The 17,465-nt window shown below is 42.2% G+C and overlaps 1 protein-coding gene across 2 annotated transcripts in view; it reads right to left on the reverse strand.

The window, feature by feature from the left end:
* RELN (reelin) overlaps positions 1–16,840 on the reverse strand; it is an 865,607-nt gene extending 848,767 nt beyond the window's left edge. For both annotated transcript variants that reach the window (XM_073619618.1, XM_073619617.1), the window contains exon 1: positions 16,415–16,840. In XM_073619618.1, the coding sequence (XP_073475719.1) occupies positions 16,415–16,652 (238 nt within the window). In that variant the 5' untranslated portion in view covers positions 16,653–16,840. The remainder of the gene's footprint in view (positions 1–16,414) is intronic.
* Between the last annotated feature and the right edge of the window lie 625 nt (positions 16,841–17,465).

The raw sequence follows: 17,465 nt of genomic DNA on the forward strand, positions 1-17,465 counted from the left end.
ACACCTGATGTACTGAAGGCCTGATCAGATGCGATCAATTTTCAGTGATTGGAACGATAGTTTGTAGACTCTATAACTTTCACAAAGACCAAATACTATACACTAATTTGGGTTATTTTTACCAAAGCTATGTAGCAGTATAAATATTGGCCAAAATTTATGAAGAAAAATTACTAATTTGCAAAATTTTATGACAGAAACAAAGAAAAGGGCTTTTTTTCACAAAATTTACGGTCTTTTTTTATTTCTAGCACAAAAAATAAAAAAAACCCACTAGTGATTAAATACCACCAAAAGCTCTATGTGTGTGAAAAAAAGGACACAAATTTCATATGGGTACAGTGTTGCATGACTGAGTAATTGTCATTCAAAGTGTGAGAGCGCTGAAAGCTGAAAATTGGTCTGGGCAGGAAGGGGGTGTAAGTACCCTGTATTGAGATGGTTAAAGGATAAGTAACATATTACCTTTTACTCACCTTTAGTAACATATTACATGCTATACTCACATTCAGGATGCAATATGTAACATGTTACCAAAGCACCTGCCTGCACCACGACCCAATCCCTTATTGTGACAGTGGATGGTGGATCATCTCGTCGCATCTGCTGTCACTATTTAAACAAAGCGGGGCTGCGATGGGCTCCACCCACACAGCCACATCATTCATTCACAGAGTTCTGAGAATGAACTACAAATACTGTCTGCCATAGCGGTAGACGGCTTGTAGTTCTCAATGAACTGCAAGGGCGCTCGCGGTGATTCTTCCTGGACTTCAGTATATGTCTGCCCATATGGGAGGTAAGGGCAGACAGCTGTGCTGAGAGCCTGACATTACCCCTATGGGCAAACAATAGTGCATTTATAATTTTTTTAAGCAAATTTATCATTTAAAACACAAATTCTAAAGTGAAAAAAACTGTACCAAAAACTCTGAATTCACTGATCAGTTTGAAAAGGCAGGAAGCCACTCTAACACATTCAAAAGAAAAAGACAACATATTTGAAGTTTAAATTTATGAAAAATGGGCCTACTACTTCATCCTCCGCTGCTTCCACCTACTCATTCCCTGCCCAGGAGATTGACAACCATTTAAAAAAAGGACTGTAGCAATTTGTGATGAGATCTCCACTATTCATATATCTCCCCCACATAACATGGCATGGCCACCTCCACATTCCCTACTTCTCTTTTAACCCATACCATAGATGAGATTGCTAATTATTTTTTTTGTAACACCCACCTACCCACCTGCCCCCTGGACCATTCCCTCAAAACTACAACAGTCACCCTCTTGTTCTATTCTACACTTTCACACTACTCCTATCTGGGTCAGATGATACCCTCCCATGGCTTCCAATACCATTTTTATATTGACAACACTCAAATTTATCTCTGTAATCCTCTGCTCACCCAGTTAGTCTTCTTGCGCATCTTTAACTTAGATATCAGTATGGACGTAACTCTACTTCCTCAAACTCCATCTTTCCAAAACTGAGCTAATACTTGATGGATAAGGGCACTTTCACACTGGGGTGGGGGTGTCGGCAGTAAAGTGGCGCTTTAGCGTCGTTTTAGCTGTGCTTTTCGTCCGAAAAAGGGTTAAAAGCCCCCCCGCAAAGCTCGGCTGCCGAAGCGCTTTGCAGGCGCTTCGGTGGCACTGGCCACGGATTTCAATGACAGCGGTGTTATAGGAGCGGTGTATTCACTGATCCCGCAACACCCCAAAGAATCTGCTTGCAGGACTTTTTTTCCCTGTCCTGCAAGCGCACCGCTCCAGTGTGAAAGCACTCGAGCTCTTACACTGGAGCTGCAGAGGAGGCGTTTTTCAGGTGCTATTTTTAGCCCTTTAGCTCCTGCAAAACGCCTCAGTGTGAAAGTAGCCTTAGAGTTAAAATGTAAACTGATGCACATCTGTTTATATCTACCTGCCCACAGACCTAAAATGAATTCATTACAAAATGCAAGTAAAACCTGAACTGATACAGACATCATAAAAATGACATCCATTCTCTTCTGCTCCAGTTCAGCAGTAGATCTGTTCGGGTATGCCCTACTGATCAGATAAAACATAGCTTGTGTGAAAAGGTCCTTATGTGTTTTCTTGTTACAACAAAAACCTCTGTACTTGACACCATGATGATATGGAAAAGAGGCATAATGGTGTAAGCCAGCTGTTCTAGGATGTGGTAACAGCCTTTTAAATTGAGTACTTATATGCAGTATTATATGCAGATGACATGAGCGGTTAACTAATTTATTTTAAAAAAATCTTGCAAGTACAGGTACAGAGACTATACAAGTGCACATAAAAAAATCCAAATGTTGCCTTTATAAATCAGTAAGGTGTATTCAACCGAATACACGTTACTTTACTTTCCGAAAACAGTGCATCGTGTGTTGAACACACAACTCCCTTTTACGTATATTCTGGAATTCTCTTTGGGTATTAATTAGATATTTTAGGAAACAGGTGACCAGCATAAACTCAGATTGTATCATTTGAGCTGTAGCATTGCAACTTCTTTATTCAAATGTAACATATGGCCTAACCTTTTGACACAGATAATGATCAGCAATGACTAGAATGACAAAAAAAAAAAAAAAAAACTACAAAAAGAAAGCTTTATTTTTACCATCTGGTGGATAAGCATTTGAAGCAGGTGTTAACTTTCCTTACAGTCCAAAACAATGCAACAAAACCATCCCACGCACACAAATTGCATTGATGACACACTTTAGATATCTGTGCCTTTGATTATATGTGAAAAAAAGAGTAGTGATCCCGCATAGCAGACAGCAAGACACTGTCTGAAGCTTTGCATTATAGAGAAATTCATTAAACCAGAATGTTATAAAGACCATAAATTCACATTATCACTGAGCTGAGTTTAAACACAAATGCCATAAGCACACCTATATATCTTGTACATTCATGTGTATCCAAGCTACACATGTACAAAATGTATTCATATGTAACCTCTACACCATGTTTCCTCTAATTTACTTGCACAGCTTAGGAAAATGGGTCAGGAACGGAAATACAGGCTTGCTAAACGACAGATCAAATTATTAAAGACTATGTAAGCCCAACATTTCATATTCCTGATATGTGCTTGCTGTACCATGTACTTATATGAAAACGTATCCTGATCTCTTTGTATTGTTTCCTTTGTGTGCAATACCTGGTGTTCCTGCCAGACCCCCTGCTTTCCTATTAAAAACCAACCACACTAAGCAGGATAGCATGCTGTGCCCAGTTAGTCCTCAAACTGTGCTGGGAACTTAGTTATCAAACCTGTGCTGAAATGCGCCCCCCCCCCCCCCCCCATCCGCTGCACAGCTATTCACTGGGAAAACCAGTGTTCTGCTGTTTTTCTAACCCTAGCTCACTGAGCTCCATATGCAGCTGATAACCAAGGGTATGTAATCACTTACAAAAAAAAAGGGGGGGGGGGGATTTTATATCTATACAAAAATGTTTTGCCTTTCATTTTTATTTTAAACTGAATAGGTTGTTTTACAAGGTGGGAGTTTACAATCACTTTAGGTTATACTGCATGTTCTTTCATTAGGTTTCTGATTTCAAAGTGTTTGAACAAAATATACCTTCAAATGGGAAACTCCAACATAACTGAGTACTGTTTAATCTTAGAATGTTTTTTTATTACCATATGTAGCATGATGGCACATTTAACTTAACATTTATAGCCATAGTGGGGAAAACTGATGTAGCCTCGATTCACACAGGGGCAACGCGACTTCGACACGACTTTGCAACGCGACTTCAACGCGACTTTGAGCGACTTATAACACGACTTTAAGTCGCCCCCAGAATTTGCCTGTGGCCAATCAGAGCTCAGGAGGGAGGGAGGGGGAAGCATGTGTAGTGGTGACTTTTTTGTTACTACTTCCTGTGAAGTCGCTTTACTATAGATAGAGATCCGACTTGGAGGCGACTTCCATTGATTTCTATGGGTACAGGTCGCCTAGAAGTTGGATCGAAGTAGTACAGGAACCTTTTCTGAAGTCGGAGCGACTTCAGTAGTGTCAATTAAGACGCTCTCATTCACTGTAATGCAAATCTCTTCTTGGGGCGACTTGGGGCGAGAGGGCTTACAAGTCGGATCCCAAGTCGTCCTAGTGTGAACCGACCCTATCTGAACACTGGTTAATTTTATAAGTAACAAAAATAACACCAGAGATAAATGATACAAGGAATAACCAATTGTCTCAGGGGATCAGGAAGGGACTTTTCTCCTGTCAGAGTAAGTTAAACTATGTTTTATTAATTTTTTTGCCTTCTTTTAAAATCAAACATGGGTAAGGTTATTATGTTTATTGAGATTTTCTATAAGTGGTTGAACTTGATTGTATCTTTTTTCAGCCTGACTGACATGTTACTGTGTAAGGACACATTTTAAGCCCAATTGGAAAAGTCAAAAATCCACCCTTACAGTGAGAACCTCCCCATCCTTCCCCCCTGCAAAGGTTAAATGCTCTTTTAGCGTAGTAGGGGCGGAGAATTAAGGAGAAAATATTTACCTTACTTCTTGCTCCAGCAGGCTCCCTTCAGCGCTGCAACTGCTTCCCCACAGCTGCTCTGTAAGTTATAATCAGTGCAGGTCACACTCCAGCCTTCTAAACATACAATACAGGTTAATGCCCCTGTATTGTACATAGTGATGCCCAGGCTCCATTCATAGAATGTAACTTTGGGTGGAGAAGCCAGCTGTAGCAAGGAATCGGGTAAGTAAAATGGCCTGTTCCAGAATCCCCTAGACATCCCCTAGACATAACGCGTGCAGTGTAGGGGGGGGGGGGGGGGACAGTTGCATGGATAGATCATTTCATTATCATGGAGTTGGGTGGTAATTTAATAGTCTTTATTTGTGCTATTTAGCTGGAAGAGACACCCAGAAGCTTCAAAATCAACGTAACTGTTATAAGTATCTGAAATACAAAATATTTCAACTGTTTTGGATTTCAAAACATTTATATATTTTATGTCAGCCTAATTTGTAATACAATATTCAGAAAATATCACCATAATCTACTGTAATTGCCCATAATAATGTGACAAATGACTCCTTTAAAACCATTCCTAAACAACCTAAAATGGACATTTAAGTTCAAATTTAATACATTACCTATATCTATTTGCTTTCACTTCAATTATCCAACAAGAAAGTTAAAAATAAATTTAAATTTTAGCTTTTAGCTTGGCAGGTATTTAAGGTGAACATGAGTTAGGATAAAAATGCTCCATTAATAAGCCCCTTAGTATTCAGTAACTTTCCCACTATTGTTTTCAGTTTTCTATGTAAATTATAAAATAGCAAAATAGGAGAACGTACATTTACAAGAGTGATAGGATAACGAAGTACAGTAACTCCTTCTATACAGCAATCTGTTTTTATCACATTTGTCTAGTCAAACAAATGAAAGCTGTATTCTGATTGGTTGCTATGGCCTACTGCTCACTTATGGTCCTTACCCCCTGCTACCAGGTAAGCTCCCTGATGTCTGTTATATTTTATAATTATAAAGTTGGTGTTTATCCTCCAAACACAACACATTATATGGTTTTGGAATGAAGCAATTATTGTTTATATATATTGTGAAAATAAGTAAACATCTTTAAAGTGAATGTGTCACATATCCTCATATTCTGTAAAGAGGACGACCTGAACAGATTATACTGTCTAAAGTAGTCTTGCCATTGCCAAATTAGCAGAGCAAAATGTATGTCTTAAAGAACTCCAGTAATCAATTTATTAAAATAATTTTGTTTTACATGTTCTTTTAAAACACACTTGACTTATGTACCCAAATGGCAGTTTATATCAACTTCCTGTAATCCCCTTCTCAGAGACACTTACATAAGGAGAGTTAAAGCTGAACTCCAACTTTCTTTTCACTAGAACTGAATTAAATGATCAGTCCCAGCATCGATCATACCTCTGTACCATATTGCTCTGTTGTCTGCAGATCCCCTGATATTCTGGGTTTAGTTGTGGCTTTTTATTATGTGACAGTCTGTATATCCTGCTGATAGACTCTGTCCCTTCCACGGCCACTTCCTGCCGCAGCTAGAGTCTATAACACTCCCCTTTGCAGACTTTCAGACTCTGCAAATTATGCAACTTTCTTCACAGCTCTGATGGTGGGTGGGATTAAATGCATCCTAATTAGCATGCAATCCTGCCCAGTCACACCTACAGAAAGAGTCCAAACATCCCAAGTTCCACCTCACAGATTATTCAAGAAGGAAACCCCTTCATATACACACATACACAGCCTGTTCTGGAAGCTAGCTGTGCTGCTGCTGGGCAGGATTGAATGGATCACAATTAAAATTCAGTCCTTCCTAGTTACCCACTTGAAGACCGGCCATTTTCTGGCACTTTGTTTCCATGTGAAAATCTGTGTTTTTTGGTTTTTTTTGCTCGAAAATGAGTTAGATCCCCCAAACACTATATATTTTTTAAAGCACAGGCCCTAGAGAATAAATTGGTGGGTTTTGTAACTTTTACTTGATTTGGCTGCAAGTGGTGGGAGCAGTTGTGGCTGGTGGTTTTCTTGGGGAGGGCAAACTGAAGTGACTAATTTACATATGAAGGAAACCCCTTCAAAAAAACTCCCATAGCCCTCTGTAGTCTTGCAGGAAGCCATTATTCTTTGGTATGCTGCAAGACAGGAATGACACGGGAGGAGCTATGACACTTTACATCTTTCCCCACACACATGAAGGCCCAGAAACACCCACAGTAACCCTAAGACCCCCCCATATCACCTCCCAAAACTGGTACAAGTGACTAAAATAGCCTGTCCTGAAACTACAAAGGCTCAAAGGATCATGGGAGATGTAGTATCAGGACTGGCAAAGGAAAGAAGCAGGAAATCAGAGAACTTTAAAATTCAGCCAGGAGGAGTGACATCACATACACAGAAACCTGCTGTATACAGCTAAAGGAGGTAAGTTGCACACAAACTGACAGTGGGGTTGTGATTAATTTCCTATACACAATTCATCTGTTGTTTTGAGGAGGAAAAGCTGGAGTTCTCCTTGAAATGTAGCACTGATAGCAACTGAGGGCTCTATTTCTTTGTTCTTTTTTTCACGGTGCTCTTAATCTAACACTGGGAGCATGCTTAAATCTGAACAGAGCACATGAACAAGTTAATCAATAGATTGATTTTCACTGTCTAATTAGCAGGCTGGAGACAGAAAGGTAGCAAAACTTCAACATCCATTTTTTTCCATATAATAACCTACCAGATAGGCCAGTAAGATTTCTGACAATTTTGGGAGGGGAGGTGTTAATCTAAGTCCATAGAGAATGCTTGCAACTGTAGCATTAAAGCAGGAAAAAAAATGTGGGGCATATAAGTGAAACTCCATGATTATGTTTTTTTTTTTTTTTATTTGCTCAAGGGTCCACCAAAAATTTCTCACAACTTTGCATTAAGCTATCTGCTCTTATTTTTCTGTTACACTTTGCCATAACCCATGCCATCATCTAACTAGCTGGCAAATGCCAAAATGTTAGCTTCTTAGTGATGGGTTCTCTTTAACCATCATTAATTGTCATTAACTAATTCACAAAATACAAAGGTTTCTGTGAATGGGCAGCAGAGTGGAGGGGTGGCATAGCTGCTCTGTGTGCTTTTCTCCTCTCACAGCCTGAGTGTATCCTGCAGGAATGCAATAAACCTGTCACATACAGTTGGGCTCATAAGTTTACATACCCTGGCAGAATTTATGATTTCTTGGCCATTTTTCAGAGAATATGAATAACACAAAATCTTTTCTTTCACTCATGGTTAGTGTTTGGCTAAAGCCATTTATTATCAATCAACTGTTTACTCTTTTTAAGTCATAATCACAACAGAAACTACCCAAATGACCCTGATCAAAAGTTTACCTACCCCAGTTCTTAATACTGTGTATTGTCTCATTTAACATCAATGACAGCTTGAAATCTTGTGGTATTTGGGATGAGGCTCTTTTCTTCTCAGATGGTAAAGTTGCCCATTCCTCTTGGCAAAAAGCCTCCAGTTCCTGTAAATTCTTGGGCTGTCTTGCATGAACTGCACGTTTGAGATATCCCCAGAGTGGCTCAATGATACTGAGGTCAGGAGACTGAGATGACCAATCCAGGACCTTTACTTTGTTCTGCTGTAGTGATGTAGCCAATGACAGGTCTACTTGGCCTTGTGTTTAGGATCACTGTCATGTTGGAATGTCCAAGTATGTCCCATGCGCAGCTTCCTGGCTGATGAATGCAAATGTTCCTCCAGTATTTTTTAACATAACATACTGCATTCATCTTGCCATCAATTTTGATCAAATTTCCTGTGCCTTTGTAGCTCACACATCCACAAAACATCAGCGATCCACCTCCATGTTTTACAGTAGGAATGGTGTACCTTTCATCATAGGCCTTGTTGAGTCCTCTCCAAATATAGCGTTTATGGCTGTGGCCAAAAAGCTCAATTTTGGTCTCAACACTCCAAATGACTTAGTGCCAGAGGGTTTGAGGATTGTCTCTGTGCTGTTTGGCGTATTGTGAGCAGGATAATTTGTGGCATTTGCGTAGTAATGACTTTCTTCTGGCAACTCGACCATGCAGTCCATCTTTCTTCAAGTGCCTCCTTATTGTGCATCTTGAAACAGCCACACCACGTTTTCAGAGAGTCCTGTATTTCAGCTGAAGTTATTTGTGGGTTTTACTTTGCATCCCCAACAATTTTCCTGACAGTTGTGGCTGAAATTTTAGTTGGTCTACCTGACTGTGGTTTGGTTTGAACAGAACCCCTCATTTTCCACTTCTTGATTAGAGTTTGAACACTGCTGATTGGCATTCTCAATTCCTTGAGTATCTTTTTATATCCCTTTCCTGTTTTATACAGTTCAACTACCTTTTCCCGCAGATCCTTTGACAATTCTTTTGCTTTCCCCATGACTCAGAATCCAGAAACGTCAGTGCAGCACTGGATGAGAGATGCAAGGGTCTGTCAGGAGTCCAGAAACTCATTGACCTTTTATACACACACACACTTATTACAAGCAAACAGATCACAGGTGAGGATGGTTACCTTAAATAGCCATTCAACCCCCTTTGTGTTAACTTGTGTGCATGTTATCAGGCCAAAATCACCAAGGTATGTAAACTTTTGATCAGGGTCATTTGGGTAGTTTCTATTGTGATTATGATTTTAAAAGAGTAAACACAGTTGATTGATAATACATGGCTTCAGCCAAACACTAACCATGAGTGAAAGAAAAGTTTTTGTGTTATCATTCATATTCTCTAAAAAATGGCCAAGAAATCATAAATTCTGCCGGGATGTGTAAACTTATGAGCACAACTGTATATTCAATAGTGAAAAGTCTCGGAGGTGACATGCACCTACTTGGACTTAACTCATAATGTGCCTGAACTTTTCGCAAAGTTGCAATTCCTAGAACCAACCTTTAAAAATGCTCCCTCCTCTCCTAACACTTATACTAACACTGTGTAAAAATATACTCCCCTATTTTCAGCCCGTTCAGGTCCAGTCATGTGATTTGGCTCGCTGATGTCAGCCTGCACAGGCTGCAGAGGAAAGGAGAGACCGCCAACAACGACTACAGTATGGGAGTCCATGTCTACTGTCAATGCTCCCAACTTTCACAGTCATTGTCAGGCGCTCTCTGCATTCCCCTGCTGCAGCTCGGCCCAGTCATCGGACCGAGCTAAAAATGCTTATACATTTTTCTTACACAGGCTGGTTAGTATAGGTGTTAAGAGAGGGGAGGGAGTATTTGTAAGACTAGTAAGGCTGCAGCTTGAATACTACTTTAAATACACATACAAAGTTCAGCATAACTACCGTATTTATTGGAGTATAACATGCACTTTCCCCCCCTTATAAATCAGGGGAAAATCGTGTGTGCGTGTTCTATGCCAAACGGTTGCCTCGGAGGGGAACGATCGCCGTCGAAATAGATAGAGCCGAATCTCCTGTGTACTCGGCTCTGCTCGCAGTCACGCCCAGTCCCACCTCCTAGCACTGACGCCCCACCATTGGACCGGTGTTATGTTCATCATAAGAGCCGGGCCAAGGGGCGGGACTGCGAGCTGAGCCGAGTACACAGGAGATCCGGCTCTGTTTATTTTGGCAACAACAAGGCTGCAGATGCGCACTGATCATGCTGCAAAGAGGGGTAAGTCTGCAGATGGGCACTGATCAGAATTCAATGATTGGCAAGGCTGCAGATGGACACTGATCAGACTGCAATGATTGACAAGGCTGCAGATGGACATTGATCAGAATGCAATGATTGACAAGGCTGCAGATGGGCACTGATCATGCTGTAATGATGGGCAAGGTTGCAGATGGGCACTAATCAGACTACAATGATTGGCAAGGTTGCAGATGGGCACTGATCAGGCTTCAATGATGGGCACTGGCGAGGGTGCAGATGGGCACTGATAAGGCTGCATTGATGGGCACTGACCATTATTTTGCTTCAAAGTAATGTATTTAAAAAATAGTTATTTTCCTGAAACTTTCCTCTTAAAATTGAAGGTACGTGTTATATGCCTGTGCAAGTTATACGCCGATAAATACAGTAACTGAAAAAAATACAAAATGTATTAATTTACAAAGTTATATATTTTAACCACTTGCCGAGCAGCTGCCGCAGCTGTACTGTGGCAGAATGGCACGGCTGGGCGAAACGACGTTATGTAACGTCGCTTCGCCCTGTGGCCACTAGGGGGCCCTGCGGTCACGATCACCACCGGGCTCCTGCGATCGCCGCTGACACACAGAGAACCGGGATCTGTGTGTGTAAACACAGTTTCTGGTTCTCTGAGGGGAGAACAGACAATCTGTTCATACGTATGAACAGCGATCTGTCATCTCCCCTGCACAGTCCCCTCCCCCCTTCAGTTAGAACACACACTAGGGAACACATTAACCCCTTGATTGCCCCCTGGTGTTAACCCCTTCACTGCCAGTGACATGTTTACAGTAATCAATGCATTTTTATAGCACTGATCGTGGTATTAATGCCAATGGTCCAAAAACTGTGTCAAAATTGTCGGATATGTCCGCCATAATGTCGCAGTCCCGATAAAAACGGCAATCGCCGCCATTACTAGTAAAAAAAAATTAATAAAAATTCCAAAAAACTATCCCCTATATTGTAGACGCTATAACTTTTGCGCAAACCAATCAATATACGCTTATTGCAATTTTTTTTTACCAAAAATATGTAGAAGAATACATATCGGCCTAAACTGAGGAAAAAAATTGTTTTTTTATATATCTTTGGGGGATATTTATTATAGTAAAAAGTAAAAAATAATGCGTTTTTTTTTTTTTTAATTGACGCTCTTTTTTTGTTTATAGCGCAAAAAATAAAAACCGCAGAGGCGATCAAATACCACCAACAAAAGCTCTATTTGTGGGGAAAAAAGGGACGTCAATTTTGTTTGGGTGCCACGTCGCACGTCCATGCAATTGTCAGTTAAAGCAACGCAGTGCCGAATCGCAAAAAGTACTCTGATCAGGTAGGGGGTAAAGTCTTCTAGGGCTGACGCGGTTAATAATGTGTATATGTGTTATATATATACACACAAACATACACATACTTTTCATGTGGCTCCTGTTTAAATTGGTCCTAGTATGTTTGTTTAGGGAGGGTTGAAAAAATATTGGGTTACCTACCTCTTAGAAAAACTGCCAAGAAATGTCTATTGAAATGGCTTTCAAGTATACAAGACATTGTGCCCAGAAAGCTGTCTCGTAGTATCACCAAGAGACGAATACGACTGAAAGGATGTATGCATACATAGTTTTCATTTTTAAACGGTGTATAATTTCTCATCTGGGACTTCATTTGTGACAATTTCCTGCAACATTTCATTGATTGAAGACAGCTTAAACACAATATTCTAAATGAATATAAATCCAAATCTTAGGCATCACTTCATTTAGAAACCAATATGTATTTCCTGAATCAGCACTATAAACCAATATGTGGTTGAAAAGTAAACAAATTCGTTCAACAGCTAGAGCAAGAATAAAGCAGAGTGAAAAATTATGAGTTATTTGGGAGATTATTGTAAGCCCATAGCTACAGTATACTATAAGAGCAGCATTTTCAGCTGCGTTAGGGGTTGTGCTACACTTCCAAACAAAGACACTGCAATTTTGTAGATAAAGCAAATCACAATCCCACTATGGGAGGTCAATTGGTCCCAAAGGCCTGCTGAACCAGTGTTCAATCAGAGGAAGTTAATAGGTAGGCAAATTATTATAATTTTTTTTTAAGACCAAAACAGCTTTAAATACATAATCAATACATAAACTATACACTGTAGTATAAAATAGCACTAAGTCAGGTTATAGATTTAACAATATTGTCCATTAAAAGATGAATGGTGGTTTAGCGTCACTTTCATTATCTAAGTATATAGTAGCAATTACAAGCCTAACCAAACCACACCAGCACAATGAGTAATATGGTAAAAATACCTGCGACAGATATATGAATGAAGGTTTGGTTTTAAGCATGTTATTTAGATTGTGTAGAACTTGTCAATTCACTAAAACTTATTTTAATGTGCAGTAATTAGCCATCACTGTTGTCCTGATTTTCATCACAATCTGATTTTATAATTTCTGGTACACATCAGAAAGGGAACACAGAAATGGTTGTTGTACGCACACTGAAATGACTCCAGGCTAGCTAGCTTCCCTTCCATTCTGTAAAGTCAATTTTATATGAAAGATTTTTTTTTTTATTATTCAATTTTATTTAGTTGCTACAGCTTAAGTTGAAACAGAAGCGATTAGAGCTTAATTTTCATAGAGATGTCCTAAAGGAAATGAATTCAATGAAACTCATTATAGTGTCATTTTGCAGTGTTACAAATAAGAACATGTGGTGGTTACGAAGACTGTGTATTTACACCTAACACAGGAGATTTATAATGATACCCCGACTCACATGCTGGCTGATGAGCTCTGTTTGCATGAAATGAAGCTCTAATACTGTCTTTCTCAACGTTTTAAACACAGAAGAACCCTTGAAATAACTTTCAGCTCTCACGGGAACCTCTACTCAAATAATTACTATATTTACTTACAGCTTACAGTATTGGCATAGTGGTCTTTTGAAAGGATGCTTCTTACCCTGGTGGTTAGTGGGAGTAATAACCCTTCTTATAAAAAGCTGAAAAGATTATTGGTGTCAGTGGTTGATAATTTGAGAGGAAGAAATTGCTCATTGCTCAAAGAAATCTCTAGAAACCTCTAAAGGAACCCTTTACAGTTCACAATACATTAAGCACATTAGTCAATGAGATAAATGCTTCTTACATTGGTGGTCAATGAGTGGAATGCTCCTTACACTGGTGGACAGTCATAAAAATGGTCCTTACATTGGTGGACAGTAATAAAAAATGGTCCTTACATTGGTGGACAGTCATAAAAATGGTCCCTACATTGGTGGACAGTCATAAAAACGGTCCTTACATTGGTGGGCAGTCAGAAAAATGCATCTTACACTGTTGGATAGTGAGAAGAATGCTCCTTACACAGATGGACAGTGAGAAGAATGCTCCTTACATTGGTGGACAGTGAGAAGAATGCTCCTTACATTGGTGGATAGTGAGAAGAATGCTTCTTACATTAGTGGACAGTGAGAAGAATGCTCCTTATATTGGTGGTCAGTGAGAAGAATGCTCCTTATATTGGTGGTCAGTGAGAAGAATGCTCCTTACATTGGTGGACAGTGAGAAGAATGCTCCTTACATTGGTGGACAGTGAGAAGAATGCTCCTTACATTGGTGGACAGTGAGAAGAATGTTCCTTACACTGGTGGACAGTGAGAAGAATGTTCCTTACACTGGTGGACAGTGGAAGGAATGCTCCCTTCCCTGGAGGCCATTGAGGAGAATGCTCCCTACCCTGGAGCTCAGTGAGAAGAATGCTCCTTACACTGGTGGACAGTGAGACGAATGCTCCTTACACTGGTGGACAGTGAGAAGGATGCTCCCTACCCTGGTGGACAGTGAGAAGAATGCTCCATACCCTGGAGGCCAGTGAAAAGAATGCTCCCTACCCTGGAAGACAATGAAAAGAATGCTTCCTAAACTGGTGGGCAGTGGGAAGAATGCCCCCTACCCTGGAAGCCAGTGAGAAGAATGCTCCCTACCCTGGAGGAGGGCAATGAAAAGAATGCTTCTTAAACCGGTGGATAGTGAGAAGGATGCTTCTTAAACTGATGGACAGCAAGAAGGATACTCCCTACCCTGGAGGCCAGTAAGAAGAATCCTTACACTGGTGAACAGTGGGAAGAATGCTCCTCACACTGGTGGACAGTGGGAAGAATGCTCCTCACACTGGTGGACAGTGAGAAGAATGCTCACTACACTGATGGACAATGAGAAGAATGCTCCTTACACTGGTGGATAGTGAGAATAATGCTCCTTACATTGGTGGTCAGTGATAAGGATGCTTCTTACATTGGTGGTCAGTGAGAAGAACGTTCCTTACACTGGTGCACAGTGGGAAGAATGTTCCTTACACTGGTGCACAGTGGGAAGAATATTCCTTACACTGGTGCAAAGTGGGAAGAATGTTCCTTACACTGGTGCACATTGGGAAGAATGTTCCCTACCCTGTTGGACAGTAGAAAGCATGCTCCTTACACTGGTGGACCGAGGAAAGAATGTGCCTTACATTGGTGGACAGGGTGAAGAATTCCCCCTTACACTGCTGGACAGTGGGAAGAATTCTCCTTACATTGGTGGACAGGGTGAAGAATGCCCCCTTACACTGGTGGAGAAGGTGAAGAATGCTCCTTACATTAGTGGATAGTGGGAGGAATGTTCCTTACATTGGTGTACAGTAAGAATAATACCCCTCTACCAAAAACGTAATAAATGATTGGGGTCAATGGCTAATATTTGGATAGCTGAATAATCAGAAATTGCTCATTTCTCAAGAAACCTCTGGAATAACCCCTGGTTTCCACAGAACCGTGGTTGAGCAAAGCTGCTCTAAATAAGACAAAACAAACTATCAGGCTTTGTAATAAATGATCATATATGCCTCTCCACAATGAATTGTGACATCCCATAGTGAAGCACAATCCAGATCGCTAGGTGCGTGTCAAACACCTTGTACAGCGAATGGCTGAAACAAGTGCCCATGACCCAGTTCTACTTTTATCTCCCTAATCCAGGACCGACCGCAGGTCTGTGCGCAACAAGCCATCAACACAGAACAATGCTTGCCATAGGAAACACACAGCTGTGCCAAGGAAATGAAAACATCCAGTGACAGGACAAGAAGGAAGGAAGAGTAAGTTCACCTTGTTGGCAGCAATAGATGCAGCACACAATCCTGCTGTTTCCTATAGTGGGGAGATAGGGACCTATTCTCACTGATCACTATACAGGATAACATTCCAGATTATAACACCTTGTATGATCTTATTATAGTCATTGGTTAGTTGCTGTTTATGACATGTGATGGTTGCTGTGATCCTCCTGTCACTTACACATTAGTAATCCTAAACAGGACAGGGGCAGCAATCTCCCTTCCTAGAGGCAGCAATCCCCCTTCCTAGCGGCAGCAATCTCCCTTCCTAGAGGCAGCAATCCCCCTTCCTAGCAGCAATCTCCCTTCCTAGCAGCAATCTCCCTTCCTAGCAGCAATCTCCCTTCCTAGCAGCAATCTCCCTTCCTAGAGGCAGCAATCCCCCTTCCTAGAGGCAGCAATCCCCCTTCCTAGAGGCAGCAATCCTAGAGGCAGCAATCCCCCTTCCTAGAGGCAGCAATCCCCCTTTCCTAGGGGCAGCAATCATCCTTCCTAGGGGCAGCAATCATCCTTCCTAGGGGCAGCGGTCCTCCTTCCTAGGGGCAGCGGTCCCCCTTCCTAGGGGCAGCGGTCCCCCTTCCTAGGGGCAGCGGTCCTCCTTCCTAGGGGCAGCGGTCCCCCTTCCTAGGGGCAGCGGTCCCCCTTCCTAGGGGCAGCGGTCCCCCTTCCTAGGGGCAGCAATCCCCCTTCCTAGGGGCAGCGGTCCTCCTTCCTAGGGGCAGCGGTCCTCCTTCCTAGGGGCAGCGGTCCTCCTTCCTAGGGGCAGCGGTCCTCCTTCCTAGGGGCAGCGGTCCTCCTTCCTAGGGGCAGCGGTCCTCCTTCCTAGGGGCAGCGGTCCTCCTTCCTAGGGGCAGCGGTCCTCCTTCCTAGGGGCAGCGGTCCTCCTTCCTAGGGGCAGCGGTCCTCCTTCCTAGGGGCAGCAATGCCCATTCCCAGGGGGGAAGGGTAGCAATGCTGTGATGGGAACCCTGCCCTCGGTGACAACGTCTATGTATGGCATGCAGTTTAGGAGAGAAGTGGCCACTTACCGTGATACTCGTGTCCAGGTATGTAGTAGCTGGGGTTTCCGGCAAGGTGCAGAGAGATGAGCACTTCTCCTTGCTCTCCGTCCCCCTCTAACTCTCCATGGTGGGTACACAAGAAGAAGAAGGGAGAGAACCGCGGGTAGTACGCCACCGCTCCGCACAGCGCGGCTAGGTACGCGCTCCACAGGAACAACGACAGGCAACTATATCGCCTGCTATGGCAGGAGCGTAGCTGAGCCATGGCTGCCCCAGAGAGCTAGCACCTAGACTCTCTTCTGCATAAGTGCCGGGCTGTGAGGGGAAAAAAACTAAAAGTGCGGCGAAAGTTCTCTCAGGTGAGCGGAACCAATGAGCGATGTGCCGGAGGGAGCCTGAGCCTGCCAGGAGGATCTCCAAACACATAAGACATGCCGCCTCATATGCACATCATGTTAACAGGGGCAGCGGGACACACCCCTCCGCGCTGATTGGTCGCCACCCGCAAATCGTGCTGCAAGGGAAAGCAGAAAAGGTGAATGATAACGGTGTGCTGACCGAGCTGTGCGTCCTCCGCATCCCTCTGGATGTGACATGATCGTCCCATAGTATGAGTGACACGATCGTCCCATAGTATGAGTGACATGATCGTCCCATAGTATGAGTGACATGATCGTCCCATTGTGAGAGTGACATGATCGTCCCATAGTATGAGTGACACGATCGTCCCATAGTATGAGTGACACGATCGTCCCATAGTATGAGTGACACGATCGTCCCATAGTATGAGTGACATGATCGTCCCATTGTGAGAGTGACATGATCGTCCCATTGTGAGAGTGACATGATCGTCCCATAATATGAGTGACATGATCGTCCCATTGTGAGAGTGACATGATCGTCCCATTGTGAGAGTGACATGATCGTCCCATAATATGAGTGACATGATCGTCCCATTATGAGAGTGACATGATCGTCCCATTGTATGAGTGACATGATCGTCCCATAATATGAGTGACATGATCGTCCCATTGTGAGAGTGATATGATCGTCCCATTGTATGAGTGACATGATCGTC

The sequence above is a fragment of the Aquarana catesbeiana genome, linkage group LG03, assembly GCF_042186555.1.
Source record: "Aquarana catesbeiana isolate 2022-GZ linkage group LG03, ASM4218655v1, whole genome shotgun sequence".
NCBI classification, from domain to species: domain Eukaryota; kingdom Metazoa; phylum Chordata; class Amphibia; order Anura; family Ranidae; genus Aquarana; species Aquarana catesbeiana.